Genomic DNA, 23,391 nt, shown 5'->3' with positions numbered 1-23,391 from the left:
ATCACTCAGTTAATGACAGATCTTTGACTATTAGTACAATTTTGCTTGCTTTTTGATAGGAAAACCCTCTCCTTGGTTAGTGGTGGACACAGCTTTGTATATACTCAAAGAAAATGAAACTGAAGAAAACATACAGCTTGTCGGCTTCACTGAGCTACGGAATAAAGAGGTCATAGACATTTTTAAGTTACCTTTACTGACTTTATATATGTAGCATATTAATAATGATATCTATAAATGGCTGGTACTTTGTGCTTTTGCCATTGAGAAAATAGCTAAATTATCAATGAAGTAGACAAGGAAACGTAATGTTATTCCTAACAGAATTAATACACTGTTAATTATATACTTTTCAAATATTTCCCCTGTGAACAGATGATAAAAGCCAAAATCTGAAGAATCCCGTTGAAAAGTTACTTATGTTGGTTAGGCCTGAGAAGACTGTTGATTTCCTTCACAACACATAAATGTGAACTTGAATAAGCATCAGAACTCTTTCATTTTAATTTCCAAACTGTCCTCAAGTGAGTGTAGTAGAAATACTAAGATAAATCAAATGCTTATTACTTTTATTTCCTCCTATACCAGATGTGAGTCAATCCAAATGGATGGATTCTCTCTTCTGGCTCTTACTTTATTATCTCTGATTCCTTTTTTAATCTATGGGATCTACATGTGGGAAAGGTCTACAAGATATGAACTCTCTTAAACCAAGTATAAATAGGAGTCCAAGGCCTTCTATGTCCAATTTATTTATTTAGCTAGCTAGCTAGCTAGCTAGCACAGTAAGTATACATATGTAACCCGCTTCTGGTGCAGAGTGCTGATGTCTTCCCTCAATATAACATTTCTTTTGGAGGGCCATTGCAGTGTTCCCTACATTTGGCGTACTCTGTTTTGTATGTGATATAATGCCACTATTAACCCTTTTCATCAAGGTCAAACAATATGTGACTTTAAGGATAGGATTGAAAAACATATTTGGACTGGCCACGTCCCTTTGTTTACAAAAAGTAGTTGCAGGAGTACAAGGACTGCCAGAGTACAGAGAGTTTAATCCTAAGGCCACACATAATTTTCTCACTGAAAGTTAGCTCTGAACCTGCTGTCTTCTCCAGTGTTTGAAAAACTACAATTGGTGAGAGAGATTCCCCATGCTCACACTGTTTTCGAGGTTTTACATATTGTATTTGTTACTTTGTAAACCACTTAGAGACTGTCTTAAGCATTAAGTATATAATGGTACATAAACATATAAAATAAAATAAAATTGTTTGTTTGTTTACATGAAAATATGCTCACTTCCAGAAAACATGTCAGGGAACTGGGCCCAAATCCACTGCATTCCAATCTACTTTATAGAGAGTGGGAATGTGCAGCTCTCCTCCACATTTTATACATTTATTATAGCAAATACTTGTGTACCCAGGTTGCCTTGTAAAGGGTGAAGCAATGCTGTGTGAGCTTTTGAGCACAGGCTTCTCATTTCTGAGTCCATAACTCAATTCGGTGCACTTCATTGGCTCTTACTTTATTATCTCTGGTTCCTTTTTTAATCTATGTGATCTACATGTGGGAAAGGTCTACAAGATATGAACTCAAATACTTGTTGGGCTTGTATGAGGAGAAAGAATGATGGCGGTCAGAAATCTAAAACATCCTGCATCTATCTTTTTCCTTTGTGGTAGGTTTTTGGTTGGAGAGGGGAACTTGAAGGTGGTGTCTATTGGGTAATTCCTTTCACCACAGGCTGTAGATTCAGAAAATCAAAAAAGCAAATTAGAAGAGAAGCCAAACTTGTACATGGAGATGGAGAATTCACAGCTACCAAAGAGTTCCGGTAAGGCAGGCCAGCTTTTGTGAAATTTAGGCTCTTCATATTTTAACAAAAATATCTTGCTGAAAAAATTGTCTCCCAAAGAAATCAGTCTTCTGAAATGAACTGATGAGTGAGTCCAAGGGATGAAATGAAGGAAGCAGACAATCTGTTGAGTTGCTTTTTCTCTTCAACCTTTCAGAGCAGCCTTATCAGAAATATTTGAAATGATTGATTTGGATGGGAATGGCTTTCTCAGCCTGGAAGAGAACAACTTCTTTGAAATGAGAACTAGTGGAGAAAAGTGTGATGAAGAAGCTTGGGCCATATGCAAAGGTAACACTGAAATTATCTATATGCAAATTTAACCTCTCTATGCCCAAGTGCAGCATCATTTTTATCTGAATGCCTTTGGCAATATTATTCAGATAATCATATGATTAAATAGAAATGCTGATTACATAGAGTCACAGTTCATTAGCATGAGGCTACATGGAAGGAACAATATAGTTTGTTAACGGTTAATGTAGTTTGGAAGTATTCACGGGCAACGTTATTTTTCTAATGAAAATATACCATAGAATTCACTATCTTAAGCTCTGTGTGACATACATTGCTTTGTCATCTTTCCCGCCCTTATTGCTTTGTGCTGTTGTTACGAGGTCTTTCTATTACTTCATAAATTCATTTCTTTCCTCTTCTTTTAGCTTGCATCTCTGTAATATCAAAGGCAGCTCCTTCAGTCCCCTGACTGTCATTTTCAGTCTCCCTGCTAGCTCTCCCATTTCCTTTTGCTTTATTTTGCTCTTGCCTGAGGTCAGACTGTAAGATGTCCCTAATAGGGGGTTATGTTGGAGAATAACAAAAAAAGGGGGCAAACCCTCCACTGCTTTATCTCCTCATGGCTTCTACTCTTGCAGCTTCAGTAAGTCTCATGTCAGTTGTGGGGGGCATTCCAGATGGTCATTTTATTGCACAGTAAATGTACAGTTGTTATTCATTTGTTGCAGGGGATCTAAATGTCTTTGCCCTAAGGTAATGTTTCTTTTTCATTTCCCCAGCATTCAAGCAGCAATATTTTGTTAATGGGAAAATGTGATGTTTTCCTGCACATATTCTACAGTGCAGAGCAGGAGTAGAAAAGCACAGGTCCAGGGACCAAATGTGGCCCTCAGACTCCTCAGACCTTGCTTCCTTCACAGATCGCACCCCCTTACTGAATTTGTTTTGCACCCTCCTCAACTGTTGTTGTTTGGCTTGAATTGTGATAATGCCCCTTGCTTGTATGAATGGAGAGAGAGAGAGAGAGAGAGAGAGAGAGAGAGAGAGAGAGAATAAATCTCTTACTTTTGCATGGCTGGAATGTAATCTACTGTACAAAGGTAAGAGTCAAATCTGTTGTGCCACCACTCCAGACTCTGGAGAAATATGGTTTTGTGTCAAAGGCACCAGTTGATTAACATACATGACTTCACCAAAATACTTCCCAGCACATTTCCTGCATTATTTTGTAAAGCTTTTTTTATTTTAAATTACTTCTAGACTGGTATAGAGACAGAGCTTTCCATGTTAAAATGAGAATTCATATAACCTACCATCCTCCTCCACATAAATGTCCTGCTACTAGTGTCCACCATGTTTTGAAATCCAGTGCTGAAGTATCTTCCACTTTTAGAAAGAAAATGGGTGGAATCATAGAATTGTAGAGTTTGAAGGGACCCTCTGCAATGAGGGAATATTCAGTTGTCCCATGTAGGAATCAAACCTGCAACCTTGGCATTAGCAGCACTGTGCTCTAACCAAATGAGCTATACAGGTTCTATTACATAAAAAAGAATATTTAGATATTGGCACTCAAAGGGGGAAGGGAGGCAGAATAGATTTGTGATTGCATGAAAGGGCCCATGTTATGCTGGCTGCTTGGTCATCATAATCATTCATTCATTCATGTCAACTGCATTTTTAAAAAAAGTTTTATAATGTGTTCACACCTTTGGAAAAATCTGGCTGCATAAATGTTCCTATATATGTAGATATAGTTCATTGCAAATAAAATTTCAGGAGGTTCACGTAACCGCATTGAAAACTATGTCTGTTCAGCATGTGTGCACAAATGCATGCCACCTCATTCTCCTTAATGTTGGGAAGTGCGTAATGAGTTCATGCATGGCAGGAATTGCATTTCCTGACATGGAAGAGAATTGAATTAGCCCTTACTCACCCAGAGTGCTGTATATTCTCAGTTTTGAATTTTTTGATTGTAAATACGTTTGATAAAACTATGACCATGCATGCCTTCTGAGACTTTCATCTAAGCATTCAACTATTCATAATCCACAGACATAGTTCAATTTATTGTCACTTCTAATTTGGCCTTCAGTATCACAAATTAGGAATTGCATGCTAAGAATAAATGATCTCACACATGGATGATATGAAGGTAAATTCATTAATGCTTATGAGAAACTTCGTTATTATTACAGCACAAAATAGAAACTGGAATTAATGAGGTGTACCAGTAGACTTGCATCAGCTTAAACAGACATTTTAAAGGCTGCGGTGCTTTGTTAATTCCGGCTAAAATATTCAGCATTTGACAGATCCTGTTTCATATTACTCTGTAAAATCTTTAGAGCTTTTTATGTTTTCATTAAGGAGCACAAATTCAGACATCCTTTATATGATGGCTTCAGTCCAAAGGACCATGTGACTAATTCCATATGCCCAAGGGAAATTGAAATTGAGGGGACTTCCATGAAGATCTCAAAATCTGTTGCTCAAAGAAGGGAATTATAAAAATCTCACTGGACATGCCCAAGCCTTTGGGCAGACATAAAGTTCTCAAATTTGGCTTTGCATTTTGTGCATTTGGTTTCTTATATATTTGAGAGTAGGGGACACAAGTCAGAGAACAAGGGAATGTATATCCCTTCCTCATTAATTCTTACATTTTCTGGAACAAACACAGCAACAATACTTAGAAGATTAGCGGGCCCGTCAAAAGGAAGCAACAGCAAAAGCTGTGAATAGATTACTTGGCAATTAATCAGCTGGAGGGTTCAGATGAACCTCATAAATCTTGAGAACAAAGTTCAAGCAGTTTATAATAGCACCTGAACCCTTAGATTTATTCATTTGGTAATCTCTTTTAAATAATACATAGTAAAGAATTAGCATTGTAATGAAGATGAGAAATCCATTTTTAAATATTCTGTGCTTTAAGAACATTTTAATTTTGTATTTGCTTGATGACCTGGTTTTCTAGCAAAAATTTGCTAGAAGAATTTGCTGAATATTATTGGAACCATATTACTTTTCAAAAATCAAACTTATCTAAGATATGAGCTCACAGCATCCATAACATAAAAGCCTCTCTCAGTGATGAAAGTGAATGGTAATTTCATAGATAAAAATAGTGGCATTCTTATATCAATCCATTTCTCATACCAAGGATTGCCACGTGGTTCCCGCTCCACAATTATACACGGCAGAAGACTGTAGACATTGTTTATATACTGTATTCATTTACTTTGCAATACCTTGTCTTCCACTGATTTAAAAGCCAATATTTTGTTTCTTCGTGTTGCTGAAGAAATTGAGGTTACTACTGATCTAGGTTGCTGTTTCCAAAAATGGGGATTGGCCATTAGCCTCTTTCATGCATCACAGTATATCATAGTTAATAGTTTACCATGAATGTGCCCATCTTGGCCTATTTGCTCTTCCCTGCTTGCCCTGGGAAGAAGAAAGCCATAAGAGACCATACAACGAACCACAATTTGTGGCCAAGGTTTTTATTGATTTGCTGATAAAACTCCACCCACTGCCTCAAATAATTTCAAGAGAAACTCATTAAATTTGTCATTTCTTGCATGTTGAGTTTTCAGTGAAGCCAAATAAGTAACTTTGTCATGTATACATTTCATAACAAATTTTCTGAAACACAAGGATGCAAAATCAAACCTTTATAATTACTGACATATATACCAGGGCTGGGGAATCTGGTATATATGATAGCTCCTGTCTTCCCTTATTATTTCCTTGACGGCTGGGGATGATGGGAGTTGCGATCCAACAATATTAGGAGGGCCATAGGTTCTCCACTGCTGATGCAAACATTGCCATCAAAGTGCCGGTTCTTCACAGAGTTTCACAAATCAAAAAGACACAGGCCTGCCTAAAGGAGCTTACAGTAGGAGGCAATGTGAAGAAAGGAAGGAAGAGAGGAGCAAGTTGTGGCAAACAGCAAAGTGAAAAGAGGGATGGGAAGGGCCAAGAGATGGAATCCAATGTTTGTTTTTCCTGAATACAGGCAATTTTGATCGTTTCCACTGTAGCCTGTGAAAATATTTGCCTTATGTTTTCTTATTAAATAGAGAATTTTGATATGAAGAACAATGAACTCACAAGACAGGGATTTATGGATCTGAATCTCATGGAAGCCAGTCAACAAGGCAGGGATCTTAGCAGCCTCTGGATGACTTTGCAGTCAATGGGCTACAACAAAGCATTGGAACTGACTGAGGTATGATAAGTGTTGGGCAAGGTGAGGGGGAAGTAGCCACAATGTGCAGTTGTAATGTTTTTGCTGCATTAAGCTGATCTTAAGTTGAACCAGTTACAAAGTCGTAATGTAAGCATGTGCTTCAAGTTTTGCACGTTATCATAGAATCATAGAATTGAAGAGTTGGGAGGGACCCCAAGGGTCATCAAGTCCAACACCCTGCAATGAAGGAATCTCAACTAAAGCATCCATGACAGGTACCCCTCCAATCTCTGCTTTTAAAAACCACCAACGAAGGAGAGTCCACCAACTTCCGAGGGGGTCCCTTCCACTGCTGAACAACTTTTGGTGTCAGAAAGTTCTTTCTGATGTTTACTCAGAATCTCCTTTCTTGCAACTTGAAGCCATTGGTTCAGGTCCTACCCTCTGAGGCAGGAGAAAAAAAGCTTGCTCTGTCTTCCATGTGATAGCCCTTTAGATATTTGAAGATGGTTATCATATCATATCTCATCTCAGCTTCCCTTTCCCAAGCTCCCTGAAACTCCCTCAGCTGGCTCTCATAAGGCTTGATTTTCAAACCCTTAGTCGCCTTCCTCTGCACAAGTTCCAGCTTGTCAATATCCTTCTTCAATTGTGGCACCCAGAGCTGGACACCATACAGGTGTAATCTGACCAAGGCAGAATAGAGTTGTACTATTCTTTCCCTTGATCGAAACACTATGCTTCTGTTGATGCAACCTAGAATAGCATTAGCTTTCTTTGCTGCTGCATCACACTGTTGACTCATGTTAAGCTTGTGGTCTATTAAGACCCTTCAACTCATTTCACAAGTACTACTGGCAAGCCAGATGTCCCCCATCTTATATTTGTGCAGCTGGTTATTCCAGCCTAATTGTAGAACCTTACATTTGTCCCTATTGAAGACATTTTTGTTAGCTTGGGCCCAGTTCTCCAATCTGTTAAGGTCACCTTGCATCCTGATTCCGACTTCTGTTGCTTTAGCTACCTCTCCCAGTTTGGTGTAATCTGCAAATTTGATGAGCATCCCTCGATACCTTCATCCATGTCATTCATAAAGATGTTGAATAACAAATTAATTTATAGTTTATGTGTCATATAGATACCCAGAGGAAAGGCACCACATCTGTTATCCAAAGGGAAAGCATCCAAAACTTTCTCCAGTCCAGCGGGTAAAAGGGACTAATGAGACTGACAATATGGAATTGAATCCAAAAACAGCTGGCATTTGGGTGGTGGCTCTTGCTGCAGCAGTTCCTTTGGCCAAAGAGGCAAAGCAGCTTTTCAGATGAAGCGAAAACTGAAGCTCAGAATATTCTCTGGCATGCATATGCCACCTCTTCAGATATTGTCCATGACCATGTAAGGATAAGTAGTTCCCAATTATAGCTTGGAAATAAGATAAAGGTCCATTTCAGTCAACAGGGGAGCACAGCAGGCTCCTCCCTGCTCCATTGTTAGCATTAACTGTAGTGGAGCATTATGTAGCATTGTCACAATCATAGCTTATACTAACCAGGGAAGGAGCTTTCAAGGCTTTTAAAACCAATTGCTGTGCCTATCTTGCAGTTTTAGGTCATCAAATAGAACAGGTCTAAGATCATTTTCAGATTCCCCTACCCAAAGATTTAAATTTGGTTTCATTGAATAGATCAAAATATGATATCTACAATGATAGATATAACAAATGTCCCCCCCCCCCTCTTTATAGGCATGCCCCTTTTCCATTCGTGTCTATGCAGAAAAATGCAAACCCAGGATTCAACCTGTTTGTCTGGAAGCAGGTGGTGAGCAACTTAAGACAGCCATTTGTATGAGCGTGGCTAATAAAGGAGACGCTAAGCCGATGGATGCCAGTGAAAATATAGTTATTTACACTTATAAAAGTGATACACGGATCACATCTGTTATTGGAAACAAGGTATTGTATGAAATATATATAACAGGAACAGCCCTTACATAAGCATTTCCTTACAAATTCTTTTTGTATTTTTACCATTGACTTATCACAGTCAGACTGGGACCAATCTAACCCTTCTAGTTCAGGGTCTTTGTTGTCAATGACTTGAGCTGGACTCTCACGTTGAAGCCAGACATGCAGTAAGCAGTAAATTCTGACCAAGCAAAGCCAGGAAATGAGGTGTGACTGGGTCAATGGGACAGTGCTATGTTGCTGCCTTCCTGACTGTGTCAATGCTGTTTACAGGATAAAGGTGGGGCAGGGCGATGGCAAGGTCAGAGCTGCATGGGCGGTCCAGTGGAGCCAATTGGGTGTTCTTGCCTGTTTACTAATCAGCTCAAGTCAGCTGATGGGCCCAGAGATGCATCAATTGGAAGTCCCTTTGCAGAACAGCTTGTTATTGAAACCACTTGTAAATGGATTTCATAGGTGATCTCTTCTCAGGTTGCTGCCTGACATCTTAATGTTGCCAGGTGATTGACCCCAGCTACATCTCAAAGTTGGGTAGGATGCAGGGTAAGTTCCCCACTTGTAGCCTAGATTGTCAGCAAACCTGTGATAGGCTCTCCCCTTTGATGATTGTTGTCAGCATGCTGTCAATCTGGACGTGGGTGGGGGGAGCCTGCCTAATGACCAGTTCACCATATCCAGATTTATACAGTACTAGGTTTACAGCAAAGAAAGGGAACAGGTTTGAATTTAAGGATCAAATGGATCGTGTGAATTGGCCTAATGAACACTCTTCATTTCTCCTTCCTGATTTCTGTGTATATATTCAGGAACTAGAAAAGTTAGTATATTGGGCATTTCCATTGTATATTTTGCAATTTATCTTTACTAGGTTTATTTCAACTCATTACAAGTTTTCATATATTCAGTATCCATATTAGTGAAACATTTTATTGCCGACGAATTCCATTCCAAATAAGCAATGAAATATTAAGAAATGAAAAAAGGAAAATAGCAAACAGCTAGTCTTCAGTGTACTCTATACTTAATTATTTATCCAGGCTAATCAATATCACATTAGCTCAGTAACAGATAAAAGCAAATAGACCAAACTTTCTGTAGTGTTCTTTACAAATGAAATTTAAGGACCTTGTGCGTACGATAAAATATGCTTACCATAATAAAATATTTCTAAGCACTTTGTTTACTAAAACATGCTATAACAAATGGTAATCCGTTTAAACCTGAGTAGTCCAAATAACAAAGGTCCTCTTGTCTATATTTCCCTCTACAACAGCTTTAACCACTTAGTTGCCAACAATCCAACCTTAGACTATAAATCTGCTCCATTTTTTATTTTAAATCTGTTGATGTGAAGAACATATGTAGAAAATGGATTGGAAGATAACCATGTATGCTGTCCTCAGCTCCTTGGAGGGAAGGTGGGAAATAAATGTAACAAACAATATTGATGATGATAATAATAATGCTTGTTGGTTATTCAGGGCCATTATGACCACCCTGCAGGTTGCCCTGCATGACATGGTTTAATGCCTGGATATTTCTGTTTCAGCCACTGCACTACTGAGGAACCAAGCAACTTTTAATTTAAAGTTCAACTTTGCTTTCCTCTTAAGCCTTTGCAGTGAGTTTCTGTCTCTTCAAAATGCCTAAAAATACACAGAAGCCCACTAATAAGCCCTGGAGCCTGAGAATTATTGGCCTATAATGACATTCACAAACATTCATGATCTCCTTGGACAGTCAACTCCCAAACCAGCCTTTGGCAGTACTGAACTGCCGGCGATAGACCATGACACAACTGGAACAAACCACTGTCAAAACCACTATTTTATTTTTCTTACTGGGTTTTTTAAGGCTAGAGATAGGGACATAAAAAGCCATACACAGTTTTTAAGAAGCAAAACAAAAATAAGTTGATCTGATATTGCTGGTTGAATTTAAAGATGGGCCCTGGGCCTCAAGGGGGTTGAAAATCACTGCCCTGTATAGCTTGAGTTAAAAGCAGAACTCCCATAGATAATACTAGGTTTATGATCTTTTCAATGGACAGTATTTAGATAATTTCTTAATGGTCTTGCTTTTTCTTGTAGTGTCATTAATATTAATCCCATGGATTGATACTACTCTGAATGTGTTTATGCTAAAGTTCCTTTTCTCTTAACAGTCTGAAAGCAAAACAGTAATTCACCTCAACAATGAGCAAAGTAGAAACTGTGTCAGTAATAGAGGACTCAACACTTTTGCCATTGAAGTAGCATCCAACTCCATGATGGTAATTGCATCTATTTATTTAAGATATGTATATTCTGCCTTTTGACCTGTCAGGGTCCAAAGGGCAGTTTACATGTTTTATTACATTTTTCATGCAGTTTACAACAGCATGAAAAATGTAATAAAACAATACCACAAACAAACCAGGGACAAAACTGATGCTGTTTAAAGCTGTGCAGTAATACGCTGTAAACAAAACGTTATACACAACCATTTATGTCCTGTTCTTTAAAAACATTTTCTTGTAGACTTGAACACGTGAAAAGAAGAAAAGTAAATTTTTAGGAAAATCTAGACAACACAATAGGCTAGACTTTGAAAATACATTTTGTGTCCATGGCTGGGTATTGGCATTCATCATAGCCAAATATGTATTTATTTCATGCTATTGATAGATTTGTTTTCCTGTTCTACAAGTTTGCACAATGCTTTCAAAGTACAGGATAAACTTCATTTCACGACATCTTAGATCCAGAGTTATACACATGGATCTCACAATAACAATTTTCAGTGTTTTCCCCAGTGAACTTCTCTCCAAAGTAAACCCCCAAACTGTTCTCTAAATGTGGATGTTTTGGTACAAGAACAGCTGATGGAGAAACTGCCTCTAGTGTCTATGCCTGTGCCTTTTTCTGTTCTGCTTCCCTATTACATATGACCCAGCTGTCACTGGTTCCCAGGTATAGTACTGAGTTTTTGGTAACTATACTTGATAAAGCATTCTCCCTGCTTTTGCCTTGAGGGTTCCCTTTTTGAAATTTTGTTAGCACAAGTTGCCAGGCCTGTCATTTTTCAGACTTTCGCTCCCTTCACGGAGTCACTAGAGTTCAGTCACTTTGTGGGAACGAATGCATATTACCCATAGTGCACATCCACTTAAATACATGCATATGAGCATTGAGGCAGCATGCAGTGCGCAGCCCGCCATTTCACACATTGCAGCTACAGAGGTATATTTTGAATGGCTTGTCACATATTGTAGAACAGTTATGTTTTTCATGCATTTCATTAACCAAAAGTCTAGGCTTTTCACAATAGTAGATCAGGGTTTTCACAATGTGTAATAATGGAGGAAAGGATGCTTGACCAGTAATCCTCAGTGGGTGGAATCCACTTGGTCCTCCTTGTGCTTTTGCTCTAGTTGGAAATGTCACTAATGGAGGGATGGGGGTGATTTTTGCTTATTTCCTTCTCCCCGCAGCAGTTCCCAATGCCTCCTCAAAAATATGGTAATTATGTAGAATTCCAGAGGTAAATCTCTAGCGTATATACAAAAGTCAAAACATAGATGTAATTCTATAACTAGTTACAGGGGAAGTGTGGGATAAACATTCAAATCAAGAAAAGTAAATGGGGTGTGTGTGTTAATATATCCTAGGTAACTATCGACACTTTCCATAGTCCTTGCACGAATACAAATCATTTTTCTCTTGAAATTGTTATTTCCTTTTTCTGCTTTTTGTATGCAGGTCTGTCAGCATGTGATGCCACAGAATGAGCAAGAAGAATGGATATACAGCTGTGTTTATTCTATCTTGCCTTAAGCTATCATAGGTAGGAAATGGCATTCTCTTGGTCCTTGTAGAAAAGATTCAATCTTGCACTACACGTTGATACACACGGATGGCTTGATTTATCTCATCATTTTTAAAACCAAGAATCTGTTCCTCATTTTGGATTATTGTGGTTATCTTTTCAAGAATCTATCACAAATCTTCAGCCTTTGCCTTTCTGTACAGTTTCATACATAAGCAGGGGACTTAACAGAGGTGGTCTGATCCAAAAAACACGTTCTAATATTCCTAGACATTTCTGTGCATAAAGACAAACATCAGAGTGCAATATGAAGATGATGCCTCACATCAAAGTTTCTTTGCTCCACTTTCAAAACTGCAGCTTTCTGTGATTGCAAAGCTGGCTGTGGCCTTTTATCTGGGATTTGGGTCTGAAATCATCAATCATGCATTCATAATCTTAAACCTGTACTATTGCTGCATGTTTGTGTACAACTGGTCATGAAGACTCTGCAAAAACTGCACCTGTTCTATAATGAGCAGGTCCACCTCATTCTCAGCCTTGTGAATAATACAATCAGTGCATTGTCTGTAGCACCCATTGTCTGTGCTATCCTTCCTGCAGGTGATGGACTTGACCTACAGAGTCCTTGATAGCTAAAATCCATGATATTTTAAATATTAACCCATCATATCACAATGTCTAAGATATACCAAGAGGGTCCAGTTGATTATGGCAAGCATGTGAGGAGTACATAGAATGAATTTACAGAGCAATATTTGCAATGGCTCATCCACAAAAATTAACTTAAATTTTTGAAGAGTAGCCAAAACCTGAGTTTGCCATCTTTTGGGAGCAATGTGAAAACATTTTATTTATTCTGGCTTTGGGTGATGAGATTTAATACAACAATAAGCAATATTTAGCATGACTATTTTTATGACAGTCTTAATATGTGGAACACACACACACACACACACACACACACACACACATACATGCATACACACATATGAAGTTGCATTTTCCAAGCTCTATTCCTTGCTCTAAATTGGATTGGGAGGTGGAGGGTTAAGACCAAGTAAAGAAACTGAGTTTAACCCAGTTGGGGTATGAGAATTGTAAACTGGCATAAGCTCGCTCACCTGAGCTGTAATAAACCAGGCTGTGTGTACTTTTATCAGTTCCTCCCCTCCATTCTAAAGAGTATATCCATTCAGGGTGGGACCAGACTGTTGGTGCTTAAACTAAAAAAGTAGCAAAGCGGCTTTTGAACTGATTGGGGAAAGCCAACAGGAGCTGAGAAGTATAGGCTCAGGATAAAACATCCCTAGGAGATGTGGGTGAAAATGTTTGATTGTCCAAATGGGAGAAGATGATACCAAATTCCATAAGGTGAAATGCATGTGCCAGAGACATTTGGAAAAAGAGAGCTGGCATAGGTGTTTATATGTGCATGCTAGAGATTGGCTAGAATAAAGATGGATGGAGTGCTTGGTTTTAAAGGAGAGCATGGACACAGAGAGCACAATGGAAATGTGGTAGGCATGGTATGAGATACGAACACTATACAGTGGATAGGGAAGGGCACACTGGAGGTGGTGTTGCTCTGTACCTCAGTGATTTTGAGGCAAGCAAACTAGAAATCCCCATAGGGCAGACTCCTTCATGGAATTCCTGTGGGTGGCAATACTGGGCCCAAGAGTAATATAGTAATGCAGGAATGCAAACTTTGCCACACACACACAGGAAGCTGATGGAAGTCCTTGGTGAGCGGGAGTGGGAGGGATGGGGAGGAAAAAAGGTGGGGATAATGTAATTGACTATTTGGACTGATAGTTTGTTATGTTGAAATTGTTTAATAAAAATATATTTTTTTAAAAAAGATCAACAATAAATAATATTGAATACATTAAAGGAGGAAAGCAGCTAGAGAGGCGGTTCAACTGTTGGATGACAAAGGAGTCAAAGACGTGCTAAAGGAGGAAAAGGAGATTGCATAGATGCAAAGAATTCAGTCTTCACTGCAAACGATGTAAAAGATCCCTGTGCTTTAGCTAACTTTCTAAGGAATGGAATCTTGGGAACTGAAATAAACAGTGGTGACAAGAGATGAAATTCTAGACTTCATTGATGAAATAAAAACTGCCAAATCAGCTGATCCATAGGGCATCCATCCATGAGAGAAATTAATGTCTGTCATGGGGAAAGTGGTGGAAAGCATTGTTATAGCTATGATAGCCAAGCATAAGGAAGAATAAGTCTTGCTGAAGGAGAAACAGCATGGGTTCTGCAAGGGGTAAGTCTTGTCTAACTAACCTTTTAGAGATCTTTGAGATGTTAACATTCTGAGCATATCCAGTAGATATTGTATGGGGGGGGGGTAGTATCCCACCCTTCATTCAAAGATCCCAGGATGGTTCACAACAGAAAATGAGAATACAAAATATATAATAAAACTAAAACAAACCAATAACCTCCCAATAACCAACAGGAAGTTTACACATTGCTACCCCTATCGCTAGCAAGTCATTTTGCCAGGGGTGAGGAACTTCCAGCTGCAGATCTAATTAGGCCCCCCAGCCCCAATTTAGCCCATAAGACTATTTCTGCCAAGCTGCATCCACTTGATATCAGGTGCAGGGGAAATAATAACGGTGTGTGTGTACTCCGTCATGTGTTCTATTATGCAGGGCAGGCCTTACCTGCCCCCCCCCCCAATATTTTATTCAAGTTGGCACCCCTGCTGCCAACACTTTCAGCTCCCACTGCTCTGCTGTTTGCTTGCTCATATACTGATTCAAGCAAGGGCTGTCAGCTTACACCACAATCCAATTTTAAGTTTATATTGAGCTTATCTGGTGCATAGAGGGTATTTCAAAGAGGATTCAAAGACCATGTCCACCCTGTGGGTACAGGGTCTTTTCTTCTTCGCCATATTGTCCATCGACTCTGATGGAAGAAAGCAGTGCAACCGAGATAATGGCCATATTAAGTTAATATCGAGCTTATCTGGTGCACAGAGGGCATTTCAGTTGATGCAGTGGCCCTGAACAAACTTGACAGGGCAATGTTCTGGAATTTAAAATTAGGCCACAACTTTATTGATTTCAGGTGTAAGTTGGATTTGGCTTAGGCATTGGAGGGCTGGTGGAGGGCAGGCACATGATAGTCAAGACTAGGAATAATTGGTCCTCCCCAAGACACAGGTCTACACGGATGACCCTCCCAAGCCACTGAAGAAAGCTCTGTGGCCCATCTGCCATACACCTAGGTTTTTGGACAGAGACTTCCAACTAGACTCCTCTAAGGGGTACCCTCTTATTGCACTGTTCTGTAGTGGCGTTGATGCACCACTGCACCCCCCGCCTGATGTTAGACTTAAAGAATTTCATGCAATGGCTTCTCCGCCAAAGTTGTGACCGTTGCTATGCGGAAGGCAAATCCAATATTAAGCTTATACTGAGCTTATCTGGTGCATCAATGTCCATCAAAGACTCATAAGCAGTTAGGGGGAAATGACAGGTCCTGTTAGGAACCAGTAAGTGTCTACAGCACAGGATGCAGAGAGTAGGAATAAATGGAGAGTTCTTACAAAGAAGCGATGTAAGAATAGGATCATTATTTGGATTGGTGTTTTTTAACTTGTTTATAAATGGCAAAGAGTTAGGAATGAGCAATAAGGTAGCAAAGTTTGCTGACGATACCAAATTGTTTATGACAGTAAGAACAGAAAGAAGCTCCAGAAGCAGCCTTCCAAATTGGATGAATGAGCATCAAAATAGCCAATGTGATTGATTGAATGTAAGCAAGTATAAAGTGATGTACATTGGGGTAAAAAATCCTAATTTGATGTACAGTGGTACCTCAGGTTAAGTACTTAATTCGTTCTGGAGGTGATGTACAATTTGATGTACAGTGGTACCTCAGGTTAAGTACTTAATTCATTCTGGAGGTCCGTTCTTAACCTGTAACTGTTCTTAACCTGAAGCACCACTTTAGCTAATGGGGCCTCCTGCTGCCACCGCACCACCGGAGCACGATTTCTGTTCTTATCCTGAAGCAAAGTTCTTAACCTGAAGTACTATTTCTGGATTAGCGGAGTGTGTAACCTGAAGCGTATGTAACCTGAAGTGTATGTAACCCAAGGTACCACTGTATATTTTTTCAAGTTTTGAACTGGCAGTTACTGGCTAGGAGCAGTGGTGGATAGTTCAATGAAAATGGCAACACAGTGTATGACACCTATGAAAAATGATTACCATGTCAGGGTTAATTAGATAAAGAATTGAGAAAAACTGAGCCAGTACATATCTTTGGCGCAACTGCACTTGGAGTACTGTGTACAGTTCTGGTTTTCACGTTTCAAAAGAGAGAATTGAAAAAGTTTCAAAACACCTATGAGGAAATGTTACAACTGCCTACTACCTATAAACTGCCTATAAAACAGGCTTATAATTTGAATAAGAGATCAGATTTATATGACCTTGTCTAAGAAAGTGCAAGAAGTCTTGAAAAGCTATATTTATATCACAGCCACTCTTGTAGACTGGCTTCTTATGCTGTAACAGGATACTAGGCAAGTAAATGTCAGTTATGAAATTTAAACCATGCTTGGTCAAGTGCAGAAACTGCCTGCTTAAGTCTATCTAAAACTGTTCTCATATATATGTTTGTGTGTGTATATATATAGAAGAAACTGTAGAACTAATGAAAAATGTATGTTTGGAAAGTAATTTTTAAACAGAGAAGCTAAAACAACATGTTTAAGCAAGGAATAATAAATGAACCATGTATTCTAAAGTGTAAGGAAGGCCTCTAAAGTATAGAGAGATAAGTAAAAATAATAAATCAAGATACTGGTTTTTAAAGTCCTAAATTTCCTTATACCAGTATACCTTAAGAATCTTGGCAATTCTTCCATCAGGGCTAGCATAGTGTGATTTGGTGTGTATGCAATTTTTTCCATCACCAAACATCTACTGATCCCTTTTGCTGCTCATGAATAAAGGCATCCATTTACCAAATATTGCCATGCATGGTGTCTATGGCACACAGAATCTTAGAACTGTAGATCTAGAAGGGATCCTGAGGATCATCTAGTCACTACAGTGTTTCCCAACCTTTTTTGGGCAAAGGCACACTTGTTTCATGAAAAAAATCTCGAGGCACACCACCATTACAGCCCCGTGACGTCAGCGCGCAGCGTCACGCCGGGAGGGACATGAATTGCTAGCAAATTACATAATCACCTCCTTGAGGGCTGGCTCATCTTCTCCGAAGGCAGAACCCCATTAATTAACAGCACAGACTCACACCATAGCCAAGACGAGGGGGGAAAACCTCAGTCATGCACATGAGGATGAAGACCGGGCAGAGAGCAGGGTTCAAATCACCCCACCTGGCCAGGACAATCCCTGGGTGCTCCCTTGGGCCACTCGCCTGACCCACCTCGCAGGGCTGTTGTTGCGAGGATAACACGGGAAGAACCACGCGCGCCCCCGGGAGCTCCTTGGAGGAGAAAGCGGGCGATGAATGCAATGCACGAAATATATGAGAGGCGACCAGGTTTTGCAGGTGAGGGGCCCCTGCCAGCCTCCGCTTCCAACACCCGGCGCAACGACGCCGAAGTTTTCCCCCGGGCTCGGCTCGGGGAGCAGCGCTGCTCCCCCCCGGCTCCCCTTCGCCCTCCCGGCTCTCTCTGCCGCCCACTGGGGACCCCCCTCACCTGCCAAGTCCGGAGCGCCGGTGGAAGTTGCATGCATGCATGCAGGGCGCCGCGTTGCCATTGCATTGCACTGCACTCCATGCAACGCCTGCATGCATGCATTGCCTTGCACGCCCGCCAAGGGGTCTCCCCGCGGTCCGATGCGTCTCCGGCGCGGATGCAGCATTGCAAAAATAAAAAAACCCCGACGCAGCCCTACCTGGGGGGCAGCCTCCGCCTCCGCCGCTCCGCCTCCGCGGGGATCTCCGGGCTCCATCCTGCCGCCCGATCTCCGGGGGGCGCAGGCAGGCTGCGCTGGGTCTGCGCGGAAGAGCCCCTGCCCGCCCGGCCGCCGCCGCTGCGCTCATTCCATGGCCGGGAGAAGAGCACTTCAAACAAAACGCCCGGCCCGCCAGGCCACGCTGGGAAACGTAGTTCGCGCACCCCGCGCGGGCGCGGAGCCCAAGGACGAGGGGACTACGGATCCCAGCAGCCCCCGCGCCGGGGACGGAGGGGGAGAGGCCGGGTGCAGGGATGGAGGGACGGGTGGGCGAGCGAGTGAGTGAGTGAGTGGCAGCCGCCAAGCCTTGGCCGAGAGCCAGGAAGGGCCTCCCCGGAGGAGGAGGAGGAGGAGGAGGGAGGCGCAGAGCGGGAGGGAGGGAGGGAACCCCAGAGGTCATCTAGTGACGGCGCCCCAATCGAAAATTTGACTTTAAAAAAAAAAAATCTTTCAATTTTTTAATTTTTCCCGCGGCACACCAGGCAACATCTCGCGGCACACTAGTGTGCCGCGGAACAGTGGTTGGGAAACACTGATCTAGTCCAAGCCCTTGCAATGCAGGATTATGCTGCTGTCATGGGAATCGAGCCTGTGACCTTGGTGTTACCAGCACCATGCTCTAACCAAACTATCCATGGATTTTTCCATCTCCCTTTTTATATTGGACTGAAAAAGCCAAACAAGTACGTCTCTTCCTTCATAAAGTAAGGCTACATGATCTAGCACAATTGTTGGGAGTTACCATCTATATAACCCAAAGACAAGGCAGAATTCTTTTTTTCAGAGGGCTTGCCAATGTTGGCCTCCTTGTACTGTAGCTGGAAGCATCAGCCTCTGGTAAGCTAATTTTTAAGAGCAAAATAATGAGAACTGCTCTTTGTTGTTCTAAAGTAAGATAAAGCTTCATGAAAGTCAAATAGGATTTGCAAAACCATGCTTATGCTTTGGTTTGTGGGATGCTGAATTATTTAATTTAAAGCGGTGATGGTATTAAGTTTTTTTTTTTAAAAATAACACTTTTATAAAATTATGACAATATGCATAAATGCTTTGCTAGATAATTCCAAACTCCATCCTCATGCCACACTCTGCAGGTTACAGCATCATGCAGAACCTGCAAGAGGTCTCTACATGACTTCAGATGAGGCCACTCTGACCTTTATCCAAACAGTAAGTGGAGTTTTTTCTTCTTCAAATACTTGCCTATTTGAAGCTAGATTAAAGCAGTCATTCACTTTGCACAAACCAGATGTTTCATATGTGAGAGCATGAAGTAATGTCTAAGGGCTTTGGCAGACACACACAGACTTCTAAGGACTATTAAACACCTTTTCCAGGTGTCAATTGTCTAAAAACGCCCACATTTGGGGAAATTATTATTCCAAGTATTTATTCTCTGAGTTTCTTCTTTTATAAAATGTATTTGCCAAAGTGTCAGCTGCCAAATAAGGAGAGGGGTCCCCCCTGCTAAAATTGTTCCTTACAAAACTCCTTTCTCCCCTCTCATCCAGAGGGGCAAAAATACAGGTACATGTTTCTTTTTGGCTAACCATAACCCCCCCCCCATTGCAAGGTAAAACAGCTGGAGACGATTGTGAGAAATACCTGGGGGGAAAGGGTTAAGCAGCCCCTCTCTCACACACACTCAACTTAGTCTTCCATCACAGAAGGCTACATCTGTGGCTGCATTTCGTAAACTAAGAAAACTTTGGAGAAACTACACACAATTGAGCATCGCCATAAGAGCACATGACTTGGCTCTGCAGGGTCAGACTAAAGTCTGTTTGGTGCAGCATTCCATTACCTATAGTAGCCATTATGAAAATCCCAATCCTTTCTCCATTTATATTGTGCATTTTTTATTTTATTCCTGAGGACAAGGATTGTCTTACTATTTATATTTTTATTACATTCTGGGAGCCTTTTTGCCAGTGATAAGTGGGGTAAAAATACTTTAAATAACTGGCATATGCAGTATTTAATCTTCTATCTGACTGCTCATTGTTCCATTATGAAGAAATCACTTTTTAAAAAGTGGAGTGAAGTTTGCTTCTGATTTTAATCCAGAAAAAACTGTATCCAAGATACTGCAACTTCAGGAAACATTGCTCAGTGTAACCAGTTTGAGAAGCTCCACTTCAGAACTCATCAGTGTACAGTAACCCAGAGCTATAAACCCCAAAAGCAATTTGTGTGGCACATAATGCTTATTTTAGAATGCTTTGATCTGTTGAGCTTTTAAAAAAAATCAAAATGGGTTGTATCCAACTAAGGTCCAATCAGCAGACCCATGGGAACTCCTGGACATAAGTTGTGCTTTTTAATATCAATGTGTCTACTCTGAGTAGAATTAGCATTGGCTACAATCCCTTGTTTTTAACCATTTGACTTTATTATTGACCTAACCCCGCCCCCCAAGCCATCTTCCCTTCTCTGAAAATTGTGGCCTAAGTGAATAAAATAGATTATAATTAACATTGTATGTGAGCATACATGGTGTTTTTCAAAGTATAAGGAGGCTGGCCCCTTTCCGAGGAGCTTATTATCTTAAATTCAGCACACCATGGAGGATGAGGGAAGTAGTGACAGATAAGCAAGGAAGCAATATAGGATTGTTTCACTTAACCATGTTTGGATACAGTTAAAACTGGAATGAAGGGATTATAAAGGTAAAGGTAAAGGTACCCCTGCCCGTACGGGCCAGTCTTGCCAGACTCTAGGGTTATGCGCTCATCTCACTCTAGAGGCCGGGAGCCAGCGCTGTCCGCAGACACTTCCGGGTCACGTGGTCAGCGTGACAAGCTGCATCTGGCGAGCCAGCGCAGCACACGGAACGCCGTTTACCTTCCCGCTGATAAGCGGTCCCTATTTATCTACTTGCACCCGAAGGTGCTTTCGAACTGCTAGGTTGGCAGGTGCTGGGACCGAACGACGGGAGCGCACCCCGCCGCGGGGATTCGAACCACCGACCTTTCGATCGGCAAGTCCTAGGCGCTGAGGCTTTAACCCACAGCGCCACCCGTGTCCCCTACGAAGGGATTATACCATACTTCAAATATGATTTTTTTTTAAAGGAGGTGAGCAAATAAATTCACTAGCAAAAACTGGATTGGTAACCCATATGCAAGAGAACTAGTTATGATTATATATTTGTTAGCAGTGCTGGTGTACAGCTCAAGGACCCCATTTTGCCCCCCAATGAGCAAGGTGATGGACAAATAAAAGCTTGGACTTTGTCTATGATAAAATAAAAAAATTCCTTCCAGTAGCACCTTAGAGACCAATTAAGTTTGTTATTGGTATGAGCTTTCGTGTTCATGCACACTTCTTCAGATACACTGAAACAGAAGTCACCAGACCCTTATATATAGTGAGAGGGTGTGGAGGGGTATTACTCAGAAGGGTGGTGGGAATGGGTGCTTGGCTGATAGGTGTGGTAAACCTGTTGACGACTGTTAACGACTGCAATTGGTCTTACAGGAAAAAACAAGGGGTAAGATGGCTAAAAATAGCTTTATCATGTATAATGAGATAAGAATCCAATGTCTCTATTCAGACCAGGTCTCTCCATGGTTTTAAGTTTGGTAATAAGTTGCAATTCAGCAACTTCTCTTTCCAGTCTTTTTCTGAAATTCTTTTGTAATAAGACAGCTGTATAGAATGTCCTGGGAGATTGAAGTGTTCTCCTACTGGTTTCTCTGTCTTGTGATTCCTGATATCAGATTTATGTCCATTTATCCTTTGGTATCTGAAGAAGTGTGCATGCACACGAAAGCTCATACCAGTAACAAACATAGTTGGTCTCTAAGGTACTACTGGAAGGATTTTTTAAATTTTGTTTGAACAAAGTGAAATAGTCATGAATGAAATATGTCTCGAATCTGTGCGTACTCCCGCTGTTGGCTATGGGCTGCTGCCGTCTTGTACATCCATACCCGCTTCAGTATGAAATCAGTGGGCACTTGCTTCCGAGACAAGGCGCCCAGGCTCGGGCCGCATCGGCGCAGCGCCCAGCAGAGAAGGAAGCGCTGAATGGGGCTGCAGGCGGGCGATCCGGAAGGGGAGTCTCATCTCCGGCGCCTGCGGCTTTAAGAGGGCGGAGCTGGCTGCTCGGTGTGAGAGGTGACTGCAGAAGTCCAGCCCCGCCGCTGCTACTAGAGGCGAAGGCAGAGTCACCCTGCAGCCAGCCCAGCTCCCCAAGCGCGCCCGCCCGATCCAGCTCCAGCCCTCGGCACCATGGTGAAGATCGTGACCGTCAAAACCAAAGCCTACCCCGACCAGAAGCCCGGCACCAGCGGCCTCCGCAAGCGCGTCAAGGTGTTCCAGGGCAATGCCAACTACGCCGAGAATTTCATCCAGAGCATTATCTCCACCACCGACCCCGCCGAGAGGCAGGCGGCCACCTTGGTGGTCGGCGGAGACGGCAGGTTCTACATGAAGGAGGCGATCCAGCTCATCATCCGCATCGCCGCCGCCAACGGGGTAAGGGGGGCCGGGGGGGGGCGCGGGGGTCCCGCTCTCTAGGCGCCCTGGCAAGCGCGCTGGAGGAACTGGCGAGCTCCGCAGGTTCCCTCTCGGCGCGCAGCTCGGGGCTTCGAGCCACCCTCTGCCCTCCCTTCATGCGTTCTCGGGCCCCGCGGCTTGTCCTGCAACACAGGCGTGGGAAATGAAGCTGGGCGCGGGACAACTCGTTGCCCGAGGGAAAACGAAATAAATGAGCAGGCATTGCCACCACAAGCCATGCTCCTTGCTTCCTGGTCATCTCTGGGCCTGCTAATCAGGCTTTGGGTTGTGTTCTGTGCGCTCTGATGGGCTCTGTGCCCTAGGCTAGTGGCTGTATGCATCATTATAAAGTTTCATTTTTCCTAATCTTCCTTTTATGCGTTCCCTCCCCATTATTTTGAATGGAGTGTTGTCAAGATTTGTCGGTGAATGGAACCGCCATTGCATTGTCATAAGCAAGAGAAATAGCCATGGGAGAATTTAAAATCCTTGTCTAAATTGGTAGGAAGGGAAAACAAATTCCACACCTGAAGCTTAAATCCCAAAACAAATACAAGTTTCTAGTATCAAATTCAGAGGAAAAAATTATCCTGCCTACAGGGTTTTTTTTTTTATCATTCTCTTCCATTTTGTGTTGCCTTAATGACAAGCACAAGTGATGTGCTCTAGGCAAAAAGATGTTCCGAGTGCCCCTTATGAAAATGCTTCTTGTGACTGTGGCGACTGCTAACAGAGAATGAAGCAGCAGTAAAGTTAGAGCAAGTTGGGATTGAGGTACCGCTTAGGTAAGTTAATTATTTTTACACACACGTTCGTTGCCATTAGAGGGGGGTGTTTGTGATGG

The 23,391-nt window shown here is 41.7% G+C and overlaps 3 protein-coding genes across 11 annotated transcripts in view; 2 read left to right on the top strand and 1 right to left on the bottom strand.

Moving 5' to 3' along the window:
- The window catches only part of EFCAB7 (EF-hand calcium binding domain 7), a 38,788-nt gene extending 16,973 nt beyond the window's left edge, over window positions 1–21,815 (top strand). For 4 of the 9 annotated variants that reach the window (XM_077928645.1, XM_028733209.2, XM_028733210.2 and 1 more), the window contains 7 exons: window positions 60–169; window positions 1,689–1,840; window positions 2,019–2,152; window positions 6,193–6,341; window positions 8,050–8,259; window positions 10,436–10,543; window positions 12,012–16,928. In XM_077928645.1, the coding sequence (XP_077784771.1) occupies window positions 60–169; window positions 1,689–1,840; window positions 2,019–2,152; window positions 6,193–6,341; window positions 8,050–8,259; window positions 10,436–10,543; window positions 12,012–12,086 (938 nt within the window). In that variant the 3' untranslated portion in view covers window positions 12,087–16,928. Of the gene's footprint in view, window positions 1–59; window positions 170–1,688; window positions 1,841–2,018; window positions 2,153–6,192; window positions 6,342–8,049; window positions 8,260–10,435; window positions 10,544–12,011; window positions 16,929–19,138 lie in introns of those variants that run through there. The other 5 variants (XM_077928644.1, XM_077928642.1, XM_077928643.1 and 2 more) reach the window with 5 other exon arrangements.
- ITGB3BP (integrin subunit beta 3 binding protein) overlaps window positions 1–23,391 on the bottom strand; it is an 82,823-nt gene that overhangs the window by 51,677 nt on the left and 7,755 nt on the right. The gene's annotated exons all lie outside the window — the stretch shown is intronic.
- PGM1 (phosphoglucomutase 1) overlaps window positions 22,227–23,391 on the top strand; it is a 28,337-nt gene continuing 27,172 nt past the window's right edge. Inside the window, exon 1 of the mRNA XM_028733215.2 lies at window positions 22,227–22,526. Coding sequence (XP_028589048.1) covers window positions 22,281–22,526 — 246 coding nt within the window. The 5' untranslated portion in view covers window positions 22,227–22,280. The remainder of the gene's footprint in view (window positions 22,527–23,391) is intronic.

The sequence above is a fragment of the Podarcis muralis genome, chromosome 5 (assembly GCF_964188315.1).
Source record: "Podarcis muralis chromosome 5, rPodMur119.hap1.1, whole genome shotgun sequence".
In the NCBI taxonomy this organism is placed as follows: Eukaryota; Metazoa; Chordata; class Lepidosauria; order Squamata; family Lacertidae; genus Podarcis; species Podarcis muralis.
The sequence above is the reverse complement of the archived record's forward strand: the minus strand, read 5'-3'. Positions and strand labels throughout refer to the sequence as shown.